Consider the following 24,480-nt stretch of genomic DNA (forward strand, 5'->3'; position numbering starts at 1 on the left):
TTCAGAGATTAACTGATTCTTACTACATTGCTGATTGGCTTAATAAATCATATATGTGTACATCCATATCAAAAGGATGCACTTGTCGGCTACTACATGTGTCTCATTTCACATAATAACTTGGAATAAATACCAGACTCATTTCAAGTGGAGATCACCTCAAATCATCCCCACGTCACATGGGTTATTAATACAGAGAACATTCCATAACCATGTCACTTGGGGATGATTTGAAGTGACCTCCACTTGAGGAGTCTGGTATTTATTCCTATATAGCTATTATGTGAAATGAGGCACATGTAGCAGCCGACAAGTGCATCGTTTTGATATGGATGTACACATATAGCCTTCTTGAAGCCAATCAGCAGTCAGTATTCACGGAGTTAAATTACACATTTCTTGTGAATGATGATATTATTCATTCTCTATGAAAGTGATTTCAGTTTCAGTGAAATTAATTTCAATTAAGTTTATATAATATATGACCTGATCCGATCCATTCAGGCTGAAGTCAGAATTTTTTTTATTGTTTTTCCCTCTCATTTGTGCTTGCATCTCAGTTTCATCATTGCTGACTTTAGCCTGATTGGACCAGATCTGGTCACATATTGAACACTTTTTATTATTTGATATCAATGCAATAATATGATCTGATTTTGTAACTAAACCATTCAACTCTGATGTCATCACTTGTTACAGACATTCAACAAACAGGATAAAAAGTGATAAACCATAAAAGGAAACTTTGAATCTTACCAAAGCTGACAAGAGTAGGAAGACACATATGATATGTGCCACATAGTATATTGGCCACCAGACTGGATAATGCTTCTCCATGTCATCATCATGTGGAGTATGTCCTACTGTAGATGATGTCAAGGCTTCCAATGCTGTGAATGCATGCTTCATAGGATAGTGATGGGATCCAAGTAACAGTACACCCAAGCACGCAAAGGCACCTTCCACAAGGATGTAGTATAACTAGTAATAAAAACAAATGGAAACAACATCATAGTACAGAAGTAAATTTAAAACAACAGTCACAAGAATTACTATTTGTGAAGAGGTTATTCCACTTGACTTGCCTCTTTAATAACTAACATATATTGACTGGTTTTGGTCAAGTGACAAAATCTTGTTGTAAACAACTGGAAGATCATGGCACCCCTGGTCTCTGTTGAGGTCGCTGCCAGTTCTCCTTATTTGGATTGCTTCTCCGACTTGTACGCCATTCCAGTCAATGCTATGGTGCTCCTTAGTGATGTGCTCACCAACTGGGGAAGTGAGGCGTTCATGTTCGCTAATGTGTTTTTAATGGTCTGGCACTTTCCCTACATATGATGAAGAGCAGTCTAAACATTTGAGGCCATAGATGGCCCCCGATTTGTCCAGCTAGTCTGACTTGTCTTTGGGAGCTACAAGTAGGGAACGTATAGTATTCTGGGGCTTAACATGGGTTACAAATACAATGCCATGGGATCTTAATACACGCCTAACATCATTACAACATCATTACACTATTTTATCAGCTATCTTTCACACTTATTTTTACCGCAAGTACATTCCGATACAGCATAAATCAGCACCTCAGTCAATGAACAAGCTGCATAACATCGTGTGTCACAGGCATGACTTCAATCTTTTTTATGCGATAATGAGGATGAGCACACTGGCCACCAATGCGGAAGGACCTTACCAAGATCTATTTCCAATTTTACACCAAAATCTTTTGAAAATCATACGGACATGGAAATTCAAATAGAACTTTCTTTTTTAAAATTGAATGAACTTACTGCAAACAATAGGATTTCCTTGATGGCAGCACCTAACACAGCGCTAAACTTGGCCACAGTACGATTGAAGCGAAACAGGTGAAGCACCTTGACCCCAATCAGGAACAGCAAACAACCAATCAGGTCTCGTATACACTGCAAAGAAAAATAATACAAATGGAGATCAAACACCCATGTTACATCTCTCTCATAATAAAATGCAAACAAATTGTGTTATTCCAGTTGAAATCCATACACCCTCTATGGAACACATGACCTTAATTTCCTGCACAGGGGGTGTCAATTTCAAATGCGGTGTCAACTTCAAATGTAGTCACCCATTCAGATAAACCTATTTGATATTCGCACTCGCTGTGTGTGAGATTATGGTCTTATCTTCCATACAGGGTGTATGGATTTCAACTGCAATAGGCCATTTGTGTACTGTAAATGCAGAGACGCAATATTCAGATGCACAGCATTGCAAGTGCAATCAGCAAGTTCTTTGCAACCTCTCATATGTGTAACGGGGGTGTGTGGGGTGTATGTAGGTGTGTACAGTTGTGCATGGGTGTAACATTACTTTAAAAAACCAGTTGATCGGGATCGAGCCTGCCAGTATATATGCGCGCACATCAGGTTCATTGAGAACCTGTGTTTTTCATAGTCGTGGCAAATCAGATAAAGGCTAAGAACCCTATTGAGCATTGATTACTGATTTATTGGTTGCTTTACTGTACTGACTGACAGACTAACTGCTGTTAGCACCTATGTATTTTGAACCATGGACATATCAGTGGCTCTCCCAGATTTTCACAAATATTAGAGGTACAACAGAGTGGTATTAAATTACCTGGTCCCAATATGCTACCGATGATACATCCACAAATTCCTCCAGATATGTGGAATGGAACCGATGGATAACTTCTTCCACAAAGATAAAACGTGTCACATACATAGCAAAATAGGTTAATGCAACTATAATGGTGCCCATCTGAAAGTAAAAACAATAAACATTATATAAATATGGTTAATCCAGATGTTATGACATCATCCAAATTGTATTATAATGTCAACAGCAGTCATAACTGGATTTATACACTTATTGGATATAGTGGCTTACACCACTGCAAAGATAGATTTAGACAGATTTAAAACAATATCATTGCTTGCTTGCCAAGAAACACATCCCCAATCACAGAGATGGAAAATATAATGGAGGATCCACAAAGAGAAACTTTGACATTTCACTTGGCCAAATCAATCGGTGTTCTGACACTTGACACACATAATAAAGCATGCATGATGTTAATCCTTGTGTAGCACTTTGAATCTGATGAATCAAAACTACCTATCGAAGGTTCAGAACCAGAAAGGCGTTAAGTAACTAAGTCACACATTGTGAGTTGAGGCTGTCTGGTTCTCAATCCTCACTGTGTAGAAGCGCAGTGGTTTATAGTGCACTACGCACAAGCACAAGCACAACATCGAGATGTTGATCCACAAGCTTCAGCACACTTTATGTAGCAAGCAAAGTCTTGATGAATAGCCAATGGCAGAAATTATTTACTTTTGATTGTACTTTTTCTTCAAACAAAATTACAGCATTTTTTCTTCGTGTTCGAGTTTAAGTTCTACCAGCCTCTCTTCTTGACGGTTACACCATTGGGTTGACGACAGGTGTGTCAGTAATACATGTTTTAAGGATACACACCTCTAACCATGACCACATGCTGTAGAAATACTTAGTCCTCATCCTGATTGCCTTGTGCACCTCTGACATAGCCGTTACAGCAACCAGTAGCAGGAACACCATCTACAAGGAAATTAAATAGGCAAAAAAATGTAAACCATGTTTAATTTTTACTTTTGAGGTTTTTGGTCAACCTTTTTTGTTTCTTATTTCCCTTCCGATAGCAATAAAACCATGGGCACGGTTAGGGCTAATCCACTGTCATAAAAGTATTGCTTCCCAACTATATTGACATAAAAATGTTTATTTCCAGGTTTGTGCCCAGGATTTTAATCTTTATCTCTTCGGGTGGTGGCAATTATCTTCTTGTAAATAAACCTTTTTTTCAACATTTCAGAAAGGGATGTATGCTTACCTCACAACAGATGATAAAGTAATCGTAGGCAGTCTCATACCGATACAGCAAGACAGACTCAACCTTGGGGAATGGATACACAGCTCCAGTGCCTGGTATCTCAGACATCAAAGCCACTGAACTAAAGAGTGGGAAAATAATAGATATGTAATTTGTAATTTAATGTTTTTGCATGGTATGCATGTAAATTCAACCAATATCTAAGATGTGTTTGAAGACATCAGGGTTTTGGGACATTTCATTGTTTTGAAGGGCAAACACAAACAACATTTTGTACAGCTATATTCCCCTTCAATACTTTACATTACCCATTTTTTCATGTCTGTAGAAGATTACTGAAAACATTTTTCTGTTTAATGACAAATATGAATAACTTACACAAATAGGTTGGTAGGTGCATTATAAAGTGTGAACTCCAGTGTAACAAGCCTGGTCTGTGAGTCTATCCATGAGTTGGTCTTCAGCTGCTCAATTTGTCTAGCGGCATCAACTCTGTACAAATAAAAGGCAAACCATATACCATGATGAATGGTGAGAGGACAGAATTGGCAGATAAAACACTTCATCCCTCAACAATAATGTCAGGAGTTGAGGCTAACACACCAGCTTATTCGTGCCCATCGTGGAACACTTGATACATGCATCTGCGAGGGCACCCCCACACATGCATACAATGCAGCTGGAACCTTTGCAGATCTGACCACTCACACTCTTGGATAATTGAATAGAGCTGTGTCTTACGCTGTGTACGCTACATGTACACGATACTGTGACGATAGGTATGTTCCATGATGGCCACAAATTTCTTGAAAGACCTGTAGGGAAATCACTGATGTATGATACTTGCCACTTAGCAGCCCCAAAAGTATTTTGGTTTAATAAACCATGTTAAAGGAAAAGGAGAGATGATTCTTATAATCTTTAAATTTAAATCACAATAAAGAGCATATTGCTAGTGCATCCCACATTCTTACCATATATTAATACAATTTTTTTCTCTTGAGATTTGTATGTCAGTGGGTATTTATGCTGTAAATAAAGGTTCTTATAGTTCAAAAGTTCTAATGATGCATGTGATTAGTGAGTGATTAAAAAATAAACACAGAAAAATCATATTTTTGCATTCTTGTTATTATTAAATGAAATACAATCACCAAAAATTGAGGAATGTATGAATGGGGTTCATTCATAGAATTGAGGGTATGATTGTATGTGCTTACCTTGAGTTGTTAAGATTGATAGCATATCCATCGCCTTCATAGCTACCAAACATACCCCACTTGTTGGCTCGATGTAATTCATTCTTACCCTGGTAGTACCACACATAGTCTGGTCCATAAGCCTGCTTGGATTGGCTCTGAGCACTGAAAACAAAATTACAAATTGACATTAGATAGATCAACAGAACAATGTACAAGTGGAAATTGTAGCACAGTTAATTTTTCATGCTCTGCTGATTTTTAACTACTTTTCTATTCTTTTCCTAGACTTGTGCATAAAAGAACATGTGACATATCGACACGACCTGGTCCATGGGGACCAAATGTAGCATATTCAAAATTGAGATGAAGGCAAAAATACAAGGTGTATTTTGATGTATTTCCTATAAAAGAATGTAGGATTTCTCCAATATTGCCCAGTGCGGCTGGACGATGGTGATAAAGAATCCATGTGTTATGATGCCTTTGCACTGTAAATTACACACATGCAGTTTTCGTCCATTTTCAGTAATAGCAATGTCACGCCAAAACGAATCAAGCTATTTCCATGAAAGTCACAGAATAAGTAGGAGACATGTGTGGCATTGTATTGCACTTATTAAGATTAGATACACTGTTGACTATATATTTTTTAAATTTTGTTCAAACACAGTATAAATCATTCTGGGACACCCGGTATGAAGTAAAAAAAAACCAAAATACATAAGAAAATAAACATCACAAAACTTCAGAACTTTACAACCAAGTATGATAGACCTTTTGTGTTTTCAGTATATGATAGCCTATATTTGTATGAGGTAATAATTATAGCTACTCAATTTTAAAATATGCCTCCTTTGCCCCCCCCTTATTATTTTCAGGCATAAAAAATCCTTTCACCGCATAAAAGTCAATATTCGCTAACTTGTCAGAAACACTCCACATTATACACTAACACACTTCAAGTGCACCAAGGTTTATGCCTGGATGTGCATAACACGATTTAAATCACTGCATTTTTTTTGGCTTTCAACTCATGTAGCAGTTAATCATCTTAATTATTGAACAGCAAAATGAACACATTAGTCAATTAATTTCCTACCTAAACCCAGCATGGCAATCTTCAAACAGATGTCTGACTTCAGGCGCTATATGGCATGTGTCTGGCTTCACACGTAACTGTCTCAGACTAGCTTTCCTATTAGTACATTGGCTCCATTCATTAAAGTATTTCTTACCTAAACCCAGCATGGCAGTCTTCAAACAGATGTCTGACTTCAGGCACTATATGGCATGTGTCTGGCTTCACACGTAACTGTCTCAGACTAGCTTTCCCTATTAGTACATTGGCTCCATTCATTAAAGTATTTCTTACCTAAACCCAGCATGGCAATCTTCAAACAGATGTCTGACTTCAGGCGCTATATGGCATGTGTCTGGCTTCACACGTAACTGTCTCAGACTAGCTTTACCTATTAGTACATTGGCTCCATTCATTAAAGTATTTCTTACCTAAACCCAGCATGGCAGTCTTCAACAGATGTCTGACTTCAGGCGCTATATGGCATGTGTCTGGCTTCACACGTAACTGTCTCAGACTAGCTTTCCCTATTAGTACATTGGCTCCATTCATTAAAGTATTTCTTACCTAAACCCAGCATGGCAATCTTCAAACAGATGTCTGACTTCAGGCGCTATATGGCATGTGTCTGGCTTCACACGTAACTGTCTCAGACTAGCTTTCCCTATTAGTACATTGGCTCCATTCATTAAAGTATTTCTTACCTAAACCCAGCATGGCAGTCTTCAACAGATGTCTGACTTCAGGCGCTATATGGCATGTGTCTGGCTTCACACGTAACTGTCTCAGACTAGCTTTCCCTATTAGTACATTGGCTCCATTCATTAAAGTATTTCTTACCTAAACCCAGCATGGCAGTCTTCAAACAGATGTCTGACTTCAGGCGCTATATGGCATGTGTCTGGCTTCACACATAACTGTCTCAGGCTAGCTTTCCCTATTAGTACATTGGCTCCATTCATTAAAGTATTTCTTACCTAAACCCAGCATGGCAGTCTTCAAACAGATGTCTGACTTCAGGCGCTATCTGGCATGTGTCTGGCTTCACACGTAACTGTCTCAGGCTAGCTTTCCCTATTAGTACATTGGCTCCATTCATTAAAGTATTTCTTACCTAAACCCAGCATGGCAATCTTCAAACAGATGTCTGACTTCAGGCGCTATATGGCATGTGTCTGGCTTCACACGTAACTGTCTCAGGCTAGCTTTCCCTATTAGTACATTGGCTCCATTCATTAAAGTATTTCTTACCTAAACCCAGCATGGCAGTCTTCAAACAGATGTCTGACTTCAGGCGCTATATGGCATGTGTCTGGCTTCACACGTAACTGTCTCAGGCTAGCTTTCCCTATTAGTACATTGGCTCCATTCATTAAAGTATTTCTTACCTAAACCCAGCATGGCAATCTTCAAACAGATGTCTGACTTCAGGCGCTATATGTCATGTGTCTGGCTTCACACGTAACTGTCTCAGACTAGCTTTCCCTATTAGTACATTGGCTCCATTCATTAAAGTATTTCTTACCTAAACCCAGCATGGCAATCTTCAAACAGATGTCTGACTTCAGGCGCTTATATGGCATGTGTCTGGCTTCACACGTAACTGTCTCAGGCTAGCTTTCCCTATTAGTACATTGGCTCCATTCATTAAAGTATTTCTTACCTAAACCCAGCATGGCAGTCTTCAACAGATGTCTGACTTCAGGCGCTATATGGCATGTGTCTGGCTTCACACGTAACTGTCTCAGACTAGCTTTCCCTATTAGTACATTGGCTCCATTCATTAAAGTATTTCTTACCTAAACCCAGCATGGCAATCTTCAAACAGATGTCTGACTTCAGGCGCTATATGGCATGTGTCTGGCTTCACACGTAACTGTCTCAGGCTAGCTTTCCCTATTAGTACATTGGCTCCATTCATTAAAGTATTTCTTACCTAAACCCAGCATGGCAGTCTTCAAACAGATGTCTGACTTCAGGCGCTATATGGCATGTGTCTGGCTTCACACGTAACTGTCTTAGACTAGCTTTCCCTATTAGTACATTGGCTCCATTCATTAAAGTACCCTGCAAAGAAGTAAAAAATAGATAATATTCAGCACAATCAGACTTTTGGAGTTGAGCGAAAAACAATGAGAACACTGTCCTTCGAGGGTATGCCACAATGAGAAATTTGGAGCTGAGCGAAAAACAATGAGAACACTGTCCTTCGAGTGTATGCCATTTAAATAAATGCAAGAAAAGAATATTATTTTAGCCTGCACCCTCAAGAGCATGGAATTTTTCACATATACTCATCATCTGCATCTACAAAAAGAACCAATCAGTCATCACAAATATTTCATTTTTAAAATATCGATGCCATCCCACATTCAGTTCAAGTTCCTTGAGGAATTAGTCAAGGTTGAAATGTATCCATGTAAATTCTGTCATGTCTATCATTCAAGTAACAGGTGTAAGTCAGTTACTCTGTGGTAAACTGTCTGAGTGGTGTGGCCCCTTTAAGCTACATATGATGGTCACCAATACTTCTGTTGACAGATTCCTTGTATGTTCACAAGATACATACACCATTAGTTTAACATGCAATTAAACATACTGCATGTTTATTCAATACATTTGCTCTTGTTTAATGTAACAATGTATATATGACAAAGTTTAAATAACAAATCTGAAAAAAATCTTAACTCTCAATACTGGTTTCCCCTCACATTTTGTATTAACGACGTAAGTGTGTACTTAGCTGGTCGAAGAAATGCATGCTAAATATACATACATACAACCACAAGGGAAGTTTGCCGGCATGCTTGTGGTGCATCTGCAAAAAACACTGACATAACTCAAGATGAAACAAAGTAAAGAATCAACTCTTCTGTTTGGTACAAACCTGTTCTTCCATGACTTTCTGTCCATTATACCATGTATCCCAGTACAGCGTATCCACCAGGTCATTCTCTAACCAATGCCACAGGTGTTCAACAGTGTTTATCTTGTTGAATGGATGTGGTGTCTTCACAAATGTGTTGATAACAGCTGTGTTGACTGGGTGATGATCCTTCAAGTCTTTACCATACGCTACCCACAGTAGACATAAAAACACTATGGAGTACAGGATTGCATCCCTACACAAAGATAAATTGAGAAACATGTTTAGTTATTACCATTACTTTTCCTACAACTTCACTGATGTGCTGCTGATTTAAACGTAGATTAGAAGTTGATATGAGGTTGCAAGATACCACATTGTTCCAACTATAAGAGTTCTTAGAAATAAAATAAAAATTTCTTAGAAAGGAGGTCAGTTCACACTTGCCTACATGCGTGACCTATCATGTGTCAACATTAAGGTCATGCCATAGCATTATGCAGCATGTTCAACAAATGAAGGACTAATATTTTATCACATTATTTCAATTTGCCAATCAGAACCCCATTTCCATATTTACACAGAACAACCCCTACATCGGCAAGAAATGTGAAGGAACCTTGATGAAAAGTGTCGAGAGCTACAACTTTCCGTAAACTTACTTGAGTATTGTATACATGTTTTTCTCTTTCAGCATTCTTTCCTTTGCTTTCTGCAACTCTTTGGCTTGTGGTGGTCTGGCAAATCTCAGGTAGCGTGATCGCTGTCTGGCAGCAATACCCTATCATAAAGAAATAAAATTAAAATCATAAATATCACTGCTGCAAGAGGGCAGTCAAAATTACTTAGCTGCAAACAAACAAATGGTATATAACCTTGCTGGCATATTCTGTGAAATGCTGGAGATGCAGAGAAATAATGCTGCACTCTAATTTGTCCTGACAGATATCATTTGCCAGTGGTCAATAGACGTTACAAGTGGTAATTTTCACCAGAGTTTTATTTTTGTGTATTTCACGAATGGAGTTCCAACCATAAAATTAACACCTTGCGAAAATATGTAATAATGTATAGGAAATATAGGCCAGGTATTGGGCAATCGCCAAAATTATAACAAATTCCTAATGTCTCACTCATTAATAAACACTTATACGGTAATGTGTGCATCTGCCAAGAATGCAATAGAGTAAGCATAGAGAAAATGCGCGATTTTTGAGAGCAAAATGCGCGCATTAGTTTTTGAAAATTCACGATTTACACAAATTGCTAATTTTTTCCCAAAATGCCTATTGTGTATTAATTCTTTGATTTTAGTGAAAACATCAGCTTTTTGGAAATGAATACATTAAAAATGGTTATTTTGGAAAAATCTTATAATTCGCAGTCAGACCTATAATGCGCGATTATAGCCAAAATGCGAAAATTTCAGCGTTTTTTTGCACATCGCGCATTCTCTCTATCTTTACAATAGAGAGAGTTTTATTAAGCATTTTAAAACTTTTACAAGAAGGTCCTCATTTCAATGTATCTGTTCATTGGCAATGCCTACTTGAAACGAAACTCACAGAACAGCTTGTCTTTACCTTTTCTAGATCATTCTCATAGAGATCCAGCCTTGATCTGTGCAGACTCTTCCTGTTCACAAGATCTATGTTGTCGTCATAATGGTCAAAGATTTTGATGTTCTTCCTATGACGCCAAGACTTGACAATTGTGAACATTGACATCTGTAAGCACAAAGAAAAATGTGTTAATAAAGTAATTGACTTAAAATTTTTAAAACCTCAAAAGATAGCCAGGCACAAAAGATAAACAAATATTTCTGATGTAACCAACTTGGTTTTTAGTTATTTTAATCAACAAACAATTAGTAAACATATGATTTAATGCAACCTACCACTGCTGGTTGAGTCACAAAGATGCATTGCAGAAATGAGAAGTACACAGACTGAGTCCAGTAAATGGCCTTGGTTCTGTTAAAACTGCAAAAAATCAAATGTTGAATTGAAACATATTAATGCAGTAAATCTTAGTACATCCCATTCAACCTCCCTTATCCAGACCTCTCTGTTATCCAGTTGTGTGATCTTATAGGACAACATATCTTGATGCTTCCAAACCTTTCATTTCATGTTCTTAAGCATGTAAGAGGATCTAAGAGGGTTATTCAAAAGTTCTGTCTGGTGTATTGTAACTATTCTGAATATGGCAACTTCTTCAAATATAGTACAGACAAATGGACAAAAAAGTGACCACAAAGCCTCTTCCTGAATAAAGCAAAACAAATAGTGCAGGCAAGACAAAAAGCACTTTTGTTGAAGGTGCTTCACCCAAGTGCATGTGGTGTGTGTTACTCTTTTTCAATCCAGAATGTGTTGCCTAATTACTACTTGAACAATCATTCTTTTCACCAGAGCTGGTCTTTCAACATATTTCTAGGCTATAAATTAATTTGACAATGCAAATACATACCATTCTAAACAATCTGTTTTTTAACTTACCCATAACCTATGACACTGGTAATAACAGCTGAAAACAGAATGATCCCAAAGCAGATTCCCCAAGCAATGTAGAGGAAACTATGAGGCAACCAGACCTTAGGATTTGTCACTTTCTTGTGGCGTGGTATGCATACATGGTGAAATCCATTCAAGCTGTGATTATAGGATGAACTCAAACCACTGTCTGATATATCAAAACTACTGACGCTCCCAAAATCAAAGACGGATTGCTGATCCGAGATGTCCTGCTCTGTGCTCTCACTCGCTGCAACTGCCATCTCGATTGGAGCTACTCGGTTCGGTGGGAAAATGGAGCTCTGAATGAAGGAAAGAATAATAAGTCATTGTTATTCACATGCTTTCATTTGATTGTATGCAGAATGTTTAACAGTTAACAAATCCTTTCTTTTGCCAAATTTGGATGAATAAGGTAAGATTGATGAGCTGCTCAAAACATACATCTATGCACACACACAGCTAAGTTCATGAGGGAATGGAAAAGACATCCAAAATCCACTTCAGGTCAATCACACATACATGTATTAATGCATATAAAAGAACCAACGTTTTATTGCTACTACACTGTGTCTCGTCTCAAGTTGAGAGTAACGCCATGTTGGATTTTGTAGTGGCACACTCGAATCAGTGCGTTTACGTGATCGCGTTGCCAGCATACGGACAAATCGCCCTTCTATGCCTGTAAATCGCCCTTCTAATCATACACCCTGCGAGATTAGGTTAGCGCATGTGATTTGAATCTGCCACTACGAAATCCAACATTACGTTAACTCAATTTGAGACGAGACAGACTGTAGATTGAAATAACTTGTTCTTTCATATCAGCCAGGGCAATGAGATATTCTACACCTGATATCATACAAACCATTAATTGACTGACTCACCTTGCGTCTGTGTTTCCATTTTTGTCTAGCCCAAGCCTGTAGGTTGTGTAATGTATTAATAGCAGTCTGATCCATCATTCCTGAATCCCAACTCCCATCTCTCATAATCTTCTCTTGGATAAATTCTATAACATTAACAAAAAGAAACTTTGCTTATACATGAATCAAAACAAACGCATGGATCATCTGATGATATCATCAACTAGAAAGGAGGCCACAGCCACACTGAATCTAAGGAACTTCAGGTATAGTGTATCAACTGAGAAGTCAGGAGGTATTCATGAAGCTTTACTATGTATAACAGGGATTTCTAACTTAAACAATTGCCTCTATGAAAGCACAAAACTGTAGCACTTAGAAGTATTTACTGGATATTACGATACACAACTACCAAATTATTTTGATCCATTCATTGTGAAAGTGTGCAGAGAAAAGCTGCAAAATTTTGCACAGGTGACTACCAAAGAGAAAGCAGTGTCACTCAAATGTTGGAAGTTCTCGAATGTGACACTCTTGCTGTCAGAAGGGAGATATATAGTTTTACTATGTTTTACAAAATCCAAAATGAGTTGGTAGGAATCAACAAAGAAGCCTACATTCAAACCTCTTCTGTTGCAGGTTTAAGAAGAAATCACCACCTCCATGTTGAATTTCCATTCATCAAAAAGGATGTCCATAAAAACTCATTTCTCCCGAGAACTGGCAGAGCATGGAATTTCCTCACTCAAACCACTAAATCAACCCCATCTTTTAGTTCAAGAAAAACCTCTAGCATAGTCAGTGATATGTGGTTTTCACCCTGCTGACTACGACTTCAAAAGGTTCAGAAGGTACTGTGGAAGCCCTTTATCAAGACATTCTTATACTGTAAAACAACTGAATTTCGCAAGCAAATTAATTTCGCTAGAGCCTTCAATCGCTAAATTAAATTGCCGCTACATAGTTCATTTATAATGGTTTTACATAGCAAGAGTTTGCAAATTCGTGAATTTAAATTGCTATAAAAAGATGACTTCTTGCACAATTTGCCAAATTAAGTGTTTTACAGTCATTATAATGACTGTCATGAGCACAACTATTTCTTATTCTTTAGCAGTAACTGTCTGAATACCACCAATCCTACTTTTAAATCTCAAATCCCTGCATAAATGTGCATTAGGTTGTTCCAGTTAACATCCATATACCCCCTATGGAAGCCATGACCTAAATCTCTCATACAGGGGGTATAGATTTCAAATGGATTCACACATTCAGGTAACCCCTATTTGAAATTCACACTCCCTGTGTGGAAGATTAACCCTAACCCAACTAGGACTCACTAAAGCTCACTATTAAAAACGCTCTGCGTGCATGCATTCCACGGGACTTGATGACGCAATCAGACCAAGTCATCTATACCCAGGGAATCGCTGGCGGGCCAACGCCACCTGTGTAGCTACATGCTGGGGATCTTCTGCGTGGCATGCGAGGGGTCCCAGGTTCAATCCGGGGTGCCAAGTGACTTTCTTCTTCATCTTCTCTCCTTTTTCGCTTCCTTCTTTCCTTCCGAGAGCATAAAACCACGGGTAGGGTTAGGGTTAAGCTATATGCATGTTTTCCCTATATGCCTTCTTAACCCTAACCCAACTAGGACTCACTAAAACTCACTATTAAAAACGCTCTGCGTGCATGCATTCCACGGGACTTGATGACGCAATCAGACCAAGTCATCTATACCCAGGGAATCGTTGGCCAGGCCAACGTCACCCGTGTAGCTACATGCTGGGGATCTTCTGTGTGGCATGCGAGGGGTCCCAGGTTCGAATCCCGAGGGTGCCAAGTGACTTTCTTCTTCATCTTCTCTCCTTTTCGCTCCTTCTTTCCCTTCCGATAGCACAAAAACCACGGGTAGGGTTAGGGTTAAGGTCATGTCTTCCATAAGGGTGTGTGGATTTCAACAGGAATGGCCCATATACTCACCAGGACTACTATTAGTATCACCATATATGTCTGAGGCTCTTCTTCCTGAGAAAATTTCTGGCTTGTCTGGTTCATTATTAGGCTGTAGGTGATAAAAAATTGAAAAATTGTGATGCTATTATTTCAAGTTTAAGCAACTACATTACTGATACAGGCAGCTGTACAAACATGTATTATTGTACGACCAATCTATTGTAAAATTTTGTGGAGGACGTCTGCCTTTCATCAACAAACAAACAAAAACACTCATTAAGAGGCATATTATACTTGTAAATGAAATTCAACATCCGATGCTTCTTCACTACCCCAAGGAAACAGAATAACATGCTCAATCTGAGGCTATTGACGGACGTGTTGATACTACACTTTATTTCATACAGTACGCATATTGTTATAGAGTGCCATACTACAGGCTGTGTGTATTGTAATGTACAAAAAGTAACCTAGGTTCGGGACAGTAACCTCAGATTGTGCACTGTCTAGGAAACAGTGACTTTTGATGCGATAAAGCAAAATATGTTTAACATTTTTTTTTTTTTTCCAACATACATTTTAGTAAAACCATTATCATCAGTGTTCTAAATAGTCTACTTTTGTTGAGAGATGTTTCAGATATAATCTTGTGTGATGACCTAAAACAATGAATTGAAATGCATGGCACACTTGTTGAGCCATATTTTGAAATAAACTACCTACAGCATCAGGCTCAGACAGGAGTATGTGTCGAACAATCCTGAAAACCCACACTTGCCTATTCTTTTGTACAGGGAAAGGGGAAAAATCCTGCAATCGGGAAAAATCACACCCTGGGCTCATCTTGCTTGATTGCAACAAATGTTAAGAATTGCAATTACAATTAAATCTTGGAAGGAAGCAGACAGATGGTAAGCCCGGGGTCCCCCAACTCAACACAAAAGTTGGCAACCATGAGAGTTACCAAATCTTTCAAACACCACCTTTTCCAATGATTTTTCATACAAAATCGAGGACAAAATTGGGCCAAAAACAACCCCTTTTTTGTGGTTTTCAATGACTAGAATTTCCAACACCCATTTTAAATGACTAGAATTTCAAACACCCCTTTTTCAATGACACTAAATATTGCCAAAAAATTACTAGATTTTCTCAAGTACCCCTTTTATCCAATTTATGGACAGTGCAAATTAAATACCCCTATTTTGCTGATTTCACAGTCAAATCTATGACAGTCCAATTTAAATACCCCTATTTTGCCAATTTCATGTCCTTGCTACTGGTAAAAAAATTGCCCCTTTTCCGCTTTTTGGTAACTCTCATGGTTGCCAACTTTTGTGTTGAGTTGGGGGGCCGGGATGGTAAGTTTCAAATGCAATGTATTCTCTTGTTAATGAAAACATTTAATATCTCCCATTTTTTTCAAATGACAGAATAATAGAATAATGATCTTGTGATGGAAATTCTCATACATAACGTTTCCTTTACCTTGGCTCTTCTGAAGAGCATGATAACAGGAAAGTTAATTGGTATAGCTAGTAGAGCCACAATGATACCACATAACACTGCTTCCCCTGATACATCAACTAGACCCAACTCAATATCCTGGGAAGAAAAAAAATACAAATTCATATAGTTATTAACTTATTCATGTGAGATAGTAAAATTGTTGATTAACTCTAGTACTGACGTAAAAAAAACCGCTTGTCTTTACACCCAATTTTACTGATTGCCAATCATGGTGAGATCCACCATAGGTTTATACACTAAAATCCATGATTTTACAGTCAATTTTACTGATTGAAGTTTTAACCCCAGCACCTTGCCCACCATACGTTATACAGTAAAATCCACAATTTTCATGTTGCTCTTGTAAAATTATTCCAAGAGATATCGACTGGGTAGACTGAAATAGTCATTTCCTTTAATATTTAGGAAAAAATCTGGTGAAAATGTTGTAGAATTTTTAAGCAGAAAACCAATTTTGCCTATACTTAATTTATACATAGCCACAATTTTCCAATTCTTGCCTCAAATTATTGGCTGTAATACTGCCGCAAACAATACAGGGTGTATCAAAATGATTGGTACCCATCAGCTTTGGTGTCTAATGAAATGCCTGCTTCTTCTAAATTCAACACTGGATCCTCTTGCAATGACTACAGTTTATAGTTATGTGATGTATTGTAACATAAATCTACCAATATAAAGGAAGATATTTTACTGCATATTGGTGTGGCAGTCTTGGCCATACCCACTGAGTACTTATCATTTTGATACACCCTGTACACATGACATATTTTTCTACTATGGTCATACCTTTGAGATATTATGTTTATGTTATGATACAATGCCATCAGTTTTAAGCCAAATTTATATGTCAAATTTATATATCAGTTTCTACCAATTCTGATATGAATTTGTTTGGGGAAAATAGGCTTGTGGCAAATCAAGTATACGTTCAGCTTTTAAGTGCAATTTGAAATTAACTTTATTAACACTTTTTTAAACTAAGTTTCACAATATTGCATCCATGATACAAAATAGCATCACCATTGGTTTGAAACGGTACTGATACCATTTTCACCCCGATGTGGAAGTGACAGAAGTGGGCATTTCATTGGGCGCAACTTCAAATCCCTAGTGATCTCAAATCACTAGCAATCGTTCAGAATGCTGGCACATGCACGCTTTTAGATGCCGTATAGATGCGCGCACAGAAAAGCTGCCTCAATGGGTTGATGTCATTGCCACATCAGGGTCAATTCATCAGGTCCTAATCAGTTCATAATTAGAAGCTACAAAGTATACTTAACCTACCTCATCACTCATTATGTAATATCTTAGAGCACATATAGACAAGAATCCCATAGATATGGACAGACAGCAGGTCAAACGCTGCACTCTAGTGAACACACTGTATGGTGGGCGGGTGAATATAGAGCTCCATATGTAGTAGTCTGCGAAGTATTGTGCTCCTTTAGCCCAGAATGCCTGGAAATAAAATGATGTGAAATGACTATCAAATAAAACATATGTGGTCATCAGTACAAGGAAGATTTGAAACCAATTGAGTTACTAAATATAATAACGGACAGTTTCAGATGAGTATTGTTTTCTTGAATTATAATGAGCTCCATCTATTTGCCATTTTGTTTTTTCACAAGATTCACATTTCTTGGGTTGTATGCACAGCAGCTGAAAGGTCTATCCCATTATGCTTTGCGGTACCATAATAGAACTGCACTTGAAACAGAAAATGTACACAAATTCCCTCACTTCAACTTTCAATTACTTGCTAAATCAGGGGTGCTTAGACTTTTGTTTGAACAAAATATGATCCCTAATGTATTGCAAAACTATCCATAGCTACCAATATTTAAGCGGCTCTTACTTACTTCTTTTTTGTATACATTTGCTATGGAGCGAGCATGCTGCAATGCATGATGGGATACTCCCTATAGCTGCTGTGGGTTGCATGTTAGTTAAGACATCAAAGTTACAAAATGTTAAATAACATTGAAGTGATCACAGGATAGTCTGCAAACTGTATACTATCAGATTTGTCATCATCTTATATGTTTGTTCCAACTTACATAGATGTTTCTCTTTCCTGCATACACTGTTCCAATAGGTGACATTGTTCAGAAGCATGGAATCAACTACCACATTTATGCAGATGACTGTCAATTATATGTATCTTTTAATCCTCGGATTACTGGTGACAAGCAAAATGCTCTTGACAAGATCTCAAGTTGCATATCAGAAATCAGAGCCTGGTTAACTGTGAACTATTTGAAACTCTGGTTCTGCCTACAACATCAGGCATCTTCAGTTAACTGACATTGAACTCACTATTGGTTCATCAAAGATCACGCCATCCAGTCATCAGAAACCTTGGGCGTCTATTTTGATAGCACAATGTCACTCAATTCTCACATTGACAATCTTCGCCACTGTATTTTATTCCACATCAGAAATATCTGGTGAATCCGGAGATTTATTGATTCAGACACATGTCATCACACAGTTCGTGCTTTGGTCATTTCACGCCTTGATTACTGCAACGCGCTTTATACTCGCCTGTCATCTAAGAATATGAGCCGTTTGCAACGCCTACAGAACAGTACAGCGCGTGTTATATATGCTGTTGGTCGTCGAACTGAAGCTGTGCCATTAATATCAAAATTGCACTGGCTTCCTGTGGCACACAGAGTAACTTTTAAGATCTTGCTTCTTGTGTACAAGGCACTTCATGATCAATCACCCGCTTATATTGCTCAAATGTTCTCTTATTATGTAACTGCTCGCCCACTCAGATCTTCAAATGATCCTTCACGTCTTGCAATTGACAGATTCAACTCTGTTGCTGGAGAACACAGGTTTCCTGTTGTTGCTGCCAAAGCATGGAATGGTCTACCACAACACATCAGGGGAGCCTCATCTACAATCACTTTCAAGAAACTCTAAAGAACACACTTGTTCTGACTTTCTGGTTGTTATTGCTTATGTAGTTTGCTCTTGTTATTTTTGTAAACGCAATGTTGCTTTGGCGAATTGCGTCCTAAGAAACTTTTGTGTGTGTGTATGTATGTATGTATGTATGCAACATATGTAATATTCGATGTTACAAAAAACCATTTCACTGTTTTTAATCAATTTGAAATTTACCTTTGAAAATCCAACTCCTTCTTTCAAAACATCAATTCCCCTCTCAATCTTGCCATCATCCTCTTCCACAGCAAACCATCTCTCACAGATGAAATACCACTTATGTCCGGTGATCAGATCCCTGACAGCTATACGACTTAGATACCAGCTGGGTGAAATGCACGCTGTTGTTGTGCCACACCAGCACTTTGTAGATGTTGCCAATACTTTCTGGTACACTATTTGTAAAAAAAAATAAACAAACAGAAATATCCTGTTAAAAAACAAATCTCATTCATATAACATAATAATGAATGACGTGTCTATAGTTAAATACCATAAAAACTTGATAGTTAGAATATGTGCTTACAATCAAGCACTTTTAAAACATGTAAACATGAAACATGAAGAGTCCCATCCACAAAAGTGTAAAGGGTTTTGAGCAACCTGTAAATGTGTGCCTCAACCCCATTGGTGCAATTTCATTGGTTAACAAAGTTCCTTGTATCTGATCCAGAAAGTTCACTTACTTGTGTACGTTTCAACAACACCTGTTGTCTTTATCAACACTTGATTGGTAGTGACTGCTACTGACAACCGACGCTAGAAGTAGTTCCAGCGTTGATCTTAGAATTACCAGTTGATTTTCCTCCAAGGGATTTTTTAGGTCCCTGTTTCAGAAAGTCATCATATATGTGAGATAGTTGGTACTGTCCTTCATCTCTGTTCATGGTGGTGCCCCTCCTCTTTCTTATTTCTATAGCCTCTTTAATCCAGCGAGTGTATCTATTTTGCTCCGCGTCGATGACCTCAGCTTCCCCCATCCAATGATGTGATTCTTGTCGACGACATGGTCAGTGATGGCCGACTTGTGTGTAGCTGACAGCGATTCCTTTCTACCTGCTCTGGTGGTAACCGTTTTGCTCATTTTCTCTGCCTCACTTCTGTGCTCTTCTAGTCTTGTGCCAAACTTTCTACCTGTTTCGCCTATGTCGGACAAATCGCAGTTCTTGCAGGGTATCTTATATACCGCATCCGTGGTGTTGTTAGGATCGCGTTTGTCTTTAGGATGTACCAGCTGTTTTCTGAGAGTGTTGTGCGGTTTCATCGCAGTAGAAATGTTGTAACTCCTCATGACTCTAGAAATTCTTTCAGTAACACCTTTAATATAGGGAAGCACAACCATGCCTTTACTTCTGGTCTTGTCATCAGTCTTTTTGTTAACTTTCTTGGGTTTGACACACTGTAACTGGTCTTTGACCTTCTTAAAGGTCCAATCTGACAACAGGTGTTGTTGAAACGTACACAAGTAAGTGAACTTTCTGGATCAGATACAAGGAACTTTGTTAACCAGTTTACTATACCGATCCTGATGAATCTGTTCAATCAGGTGCAATTTCATGTTTTCAAAAGCGCTCGATAGTAAGCACATATGCTAACTATCGAGTTTTTACGATATACTGAAACTGTGTAGCTTGCAATTTTAACAGGGTACACATTATTTTTGTGAGTATGTATTTCTTTCTTATCTTAACATTGTATTTCTTTGTCTATCTCTCAACCTTGTCTATAAGCACCCAATAAAAATGCTAAAAACTCCATGTTAAAGTGTCAAAGGGGATCACAGATCAACACAAAAATCATGCAAATGCACTATATTTGGTGGAATAGTATAAAAATAATTATAATCTTGTCACACCGAGTACATTTAAGTATGTTTGTTAAATCAGCTAAATTTATGCTAAATGTTCGACTCAAAAGTAACCGGCTCAAAATCGGCAAAATGTGGGTCTGGGGGATGTTCATTTCTATTAAAGTACAATGGAGGCAAATTTCACACAAAGATGGCACAACATTTCCTATAATTTCTCTCATTTTTCTTCAGCCAAAATTTTTACGGATATGATTACAACTTAAGTAATACATTTTAGAAAACATGGACTAATCTGACTTGCTTTCTTTCATTTTGACAGTTTGATCTATAGAATCCAGATCAAAAACAACCCCACAACAAAATGAAAATCTGTAAAAAAAACAACGGAAAACTTACACCCCTGTGTATTTTCTAAGTAGTATATATCATTCCTATGCCTAATCAGAAGAAAAAGCTTGCCTTACCTGACAATGAATCTATCTCTAGAGTTCCTCTCAAACAAAGGCCTGCCATCATCACATATGAGTTCCTTAGTCTCAGAGTGCCCATCGTCACCATGTAGAACTATACTGACTCGAGCCGTTGTACCAGCACCAGTACGGAATCCAGTCTCAACTGTGATTTCATAACTGTGTAAAGATACAAAATTACAATTATAACAAAATTCTGTGATGTCAATTTACAGGGCTATTCCAGTTGGAATCCATACACCCTTTAAGGTAGCCATTACCGTAATCTCCCATACAGGGTATGTACATTGCAAATGGAATCGCTTATGTACATGCAGGTGGAATCACTCATTTGAAATTCACACACCCTGTGCGGAAGATTAAGGCCAAGTCTTCCATAGGAAGTGTATTTGAACTGGAATGGCCTATTTCACTTAGAGCTCAAACTGATCAAGGAGTCAGAACAGAAATTGGATGACCAAATTGGTTCAAAGTGTATACCTGAACACTATAACACTTTCCCTCAGTACTTGTAATTATACACACTGCTAGTATAAATTACTATTAATGACAACATTCCCAGAGTCTACCCAAGTTCTAACAAGATGAAATTATGAACAGCATGAAAACATCTGCACATATGTGACATGATCAAGGGGAATGAGTCACATGTCGACCCTGGTCGAAAATGAGTTTTACATATGTTTCTAAAGAGGACATTTAGAGTTTTCAGAAATTGAAAACCCCATGTTGATATGACTATTCTTTGCGAAGTTACGTCAATTCAATAATCGCTGAAAACAATATAAAACATAAGAATTGTTGTCAATATCTCAAAGTTAATATTAGCAACATCCGACTCATTTCCCTTGATCGTGTCACATAGGTCATTCTTGTGCATGCAATGCCAACAGGCAAACTGAATTCCCGACACAGATATTGATCCAAATATTGAAGATATCATGATGATGATCACAAAATATTAAAAATACAAACTTACTATTGCTGATCGGATGCCTGATTATCTTTCAGATAGATAAGTCCTTGCTTCTTTTCATCATGTTTGTCAGCAAAATAACAATAGATGAAGAGGAAAGCATAGACACCAATGAGAGCAGACACAAAGGAGTATGGAATGGCATTGGTGTTTGGTCTGAAATACAAAAGAGATTCTTGTTATATGACTTATACTAACTATAATTTTATTTCAGCATTTAAAAAAATGCAAGAATATATGAAGAGAAAATGGAAAAACAACATTGAATAAACTACAATTCAATTCATCATTGCTTACCTCAAAAACATAGCCAGGTCAACAAACTTAGCAGTAGTAACAATGGGATGAAAACTAACAGCAAAGGTACTGAGATGATTACACTGGCATACCGTCTTCTCAAAGGTTGATGTTTTCAGAGCTGTGCAACCATCACTTAACCATTTGTCTTTGTCTAAACAAATGAAGAAATAGTGTACGTTAGAGAAGTCAACAGAAGTGCTTACATGGGGAGGTGTGCTTACATGGGTAGAATTTTTTTATTATAATTGTCATATTATCTTTGCAAGTCTACTTGACCATTTTAACCCTAATTGGCCTATTTTGGCAAGGAGGAAGGAAAAAGAAGGAAAGAAGAAACAAAGAACAAGAAGGGAAAACTTTTTTTCTCGGGTGCGGTTTTTAACCAGGGACCCTTCAGGTGCCAGATATATGCCTACCTTAACCGGCCAAGCTTTCTGTGACCATATGACTGTCCGCATGATGATGTTATCACATCTCGTGGGATACCCACGCTTGCAGATGCTTTGTGAATTGAGGTTTTTTGATGATCTGTTTGGTTAGGGTTAATACAGCACCAAGAGAGATATTTTGAAAGAAAAATATTAAACCAAAAATTCTCCAAAACCATATTTAATCACATTTGGGAGTAGTATATGTAACTTAATCTCCCTATACACAGGGGGTGTAGGTTTCAAATAGAGTCACCCATTCAAGTAACCCATTTGAACATCACACTCCCTGTGTGGAAGTTTAAGGTTATGTCTTTCATAGGGGGTTTATGGATGTCAACTGGAATAGCCCAACAGGGAATCAGAACCAAGCACCTTGCTTCTCCTTATACTTTAAATCACTGATATCAGCACCTCACTTGATGTGACCCTGTTGTTCCCCTATTCTTATACACTAGGGTGTATTTCACTCAACTTTCTTTTAACGGTTTGTAACTCTGAAGTAATCGTTGGTGATTTACAAATACTTTTATACTAGAAGAATCCTGTAGGAAATCCCTATACTTAAAATAAATGTAGATATTTATATAGCGCAATATGCTGTAAACAGCCTCAAAGCGCTTTACATTTATTCCGCCGTCATTAGAATATGTCGGAACCACGTTTGCAGCCTACAATTGGCATAAGGTGTGACAACACCTAACAGCTTCCCATTGCACCTGGTGGGATGAGGCAAGCGAGGCAAAGCGCCTTGCCCAAGGGCGCAACACGGTGGTGGGACGGGGACTCGAACCCATGCACATCAAGCAAGCTCTCATATTATGAGTCCAAGGCCATAACCACTGAGCCACCATGCCCTATTACAAATGGTACCGATCGCAAAATAGTGAAATGGGATTTTAAGATGCCTTGTCAGTTACAATGGATTTTGGGACTAACAAATCGTAAAAATTGTTAGTGAAATGGACCCCAATGTATATATGTTGGCAGGTGTATAAGGGCTCTGCCAACAATCGTAGTCTATGAACTCACTCACCTGTTTTCCAGAAAAGACAATCTCCCCACCACATACGTAGTCTATATGGTCTTTCCTTGACAACATCACCACGATATACTTCCTGATCAAATGTATCATCTAGTAGGGCTATGTAGTAAACACCAGTTACTAGTGAAAAACAAATAAACATAGTTAAGTCAAACCCAACACCTATAGATTCTGCAATGTGCCTCTGTGGCTCAGTTGGAAATCCAATTTTCAATTCACAAGAAGCAGTCTATTTATTTAACATCAACCTATGTTCAATCATTATGACACAAGTTCTTTACCAAAGGAGAAAAAGAAGACAAAAAAAGAACTACACTGAACAGCTGCCTGCTAAGAATTGTCCATACTTACCATTAAATTCATCTGGTTTTAAGAAGATGTCCAGTTTATTATCAGACATGGTATACACCCATTTCACATCATATCTATATGGAGTTGGTTCTTGACCATATCTGAAAAAACAAGAAATATTGACAGAGTAAGCAACCACTGCAGATACGAGGGGTGGTCAATAAGTTCGTAGAACAAGGTACTTGAAAGAGCAAGGTACTTGAAAGAGCAAGGTACTTGAAAGAGTACTAGCCAAATTCATTCTA

General features: G+C 37.9%; 1 protein-coding gene across 1 annotated transcript in view; it reads right to left on the minus strand.

Moving 5' to 3' along the window:
* LOC140147368 (polycystin-1-like protein 1) overlaps positions 1-24,480 on the minus strand; it is a 118,593-nt gene that overhangs the window by 7,716 nt on the left and 86,397 nt on the right. Inside the window, 24 exon segments of the mRNA XM_072169145.1 lie at positions 757-981; positions 1,794-1,928; positions 2,626-2,766; positions 3,487-3,588; positions 3,881-4,001; positions 4,259-4,372; positions 5,101-5,244; positions 8,097-8,227; positions 9,048-9,282; positions 9,689-9,807; positions 10,610-10,753; positions 10,924-11,008; positions 11,528-11,844; positions 12,430-12,554; positions 14,389-14,470; positions 15,850-15,966; positions 17,182-17,355; positions 19,033-19,188; positions 19,190-19,250; positions 21,130-21,294; positions 22,115-22,267; positions 22,409-22,562; positions 23,876-24,004; positions 24,236-24,336. Of these exon segments, the coding sequence (XP_072025246.1) occupies positions 757-981; positions 1,794-1,928; positions 2,626-2,766; positions 3,487-3,588; positions 3,881-4,001; positions 4,259-4,372; positions 5,101-5,244; positions 8,097-8,227; positions 9,048-9,282; positions 9,689-9,807; positions 10,610-10,753; positions 10,924-11,008; positions 11,528-11,844; positions 12,430-12,554; positions 14,389-14,470; positions 15,850-15,966; positions 17,182-17,355; positions 19,033-19,188; positions 19,190-19,250; positions 21,130-21,294; positions 22,115-22,267; positions 22,409-22,562; positions 23,876-24,004; positions 24,236-24,336 (3,430 nt within the window).

This window comes from Amphiura filiformis, chromosome 3 (assembly GCF_039555335.1).
Source record: "Amphiura filiformis chromosome 3, Afil_fr2py, whole genome shotgun sequence".
Classification (NCBI taxonomy): domain Eukaryota; kingdom Metazoa; phylum Echinodermata; class Ophiuroidea; order Amphilepidida; family Amphiuridae; genus Amphiura; species Amphiura filiformis.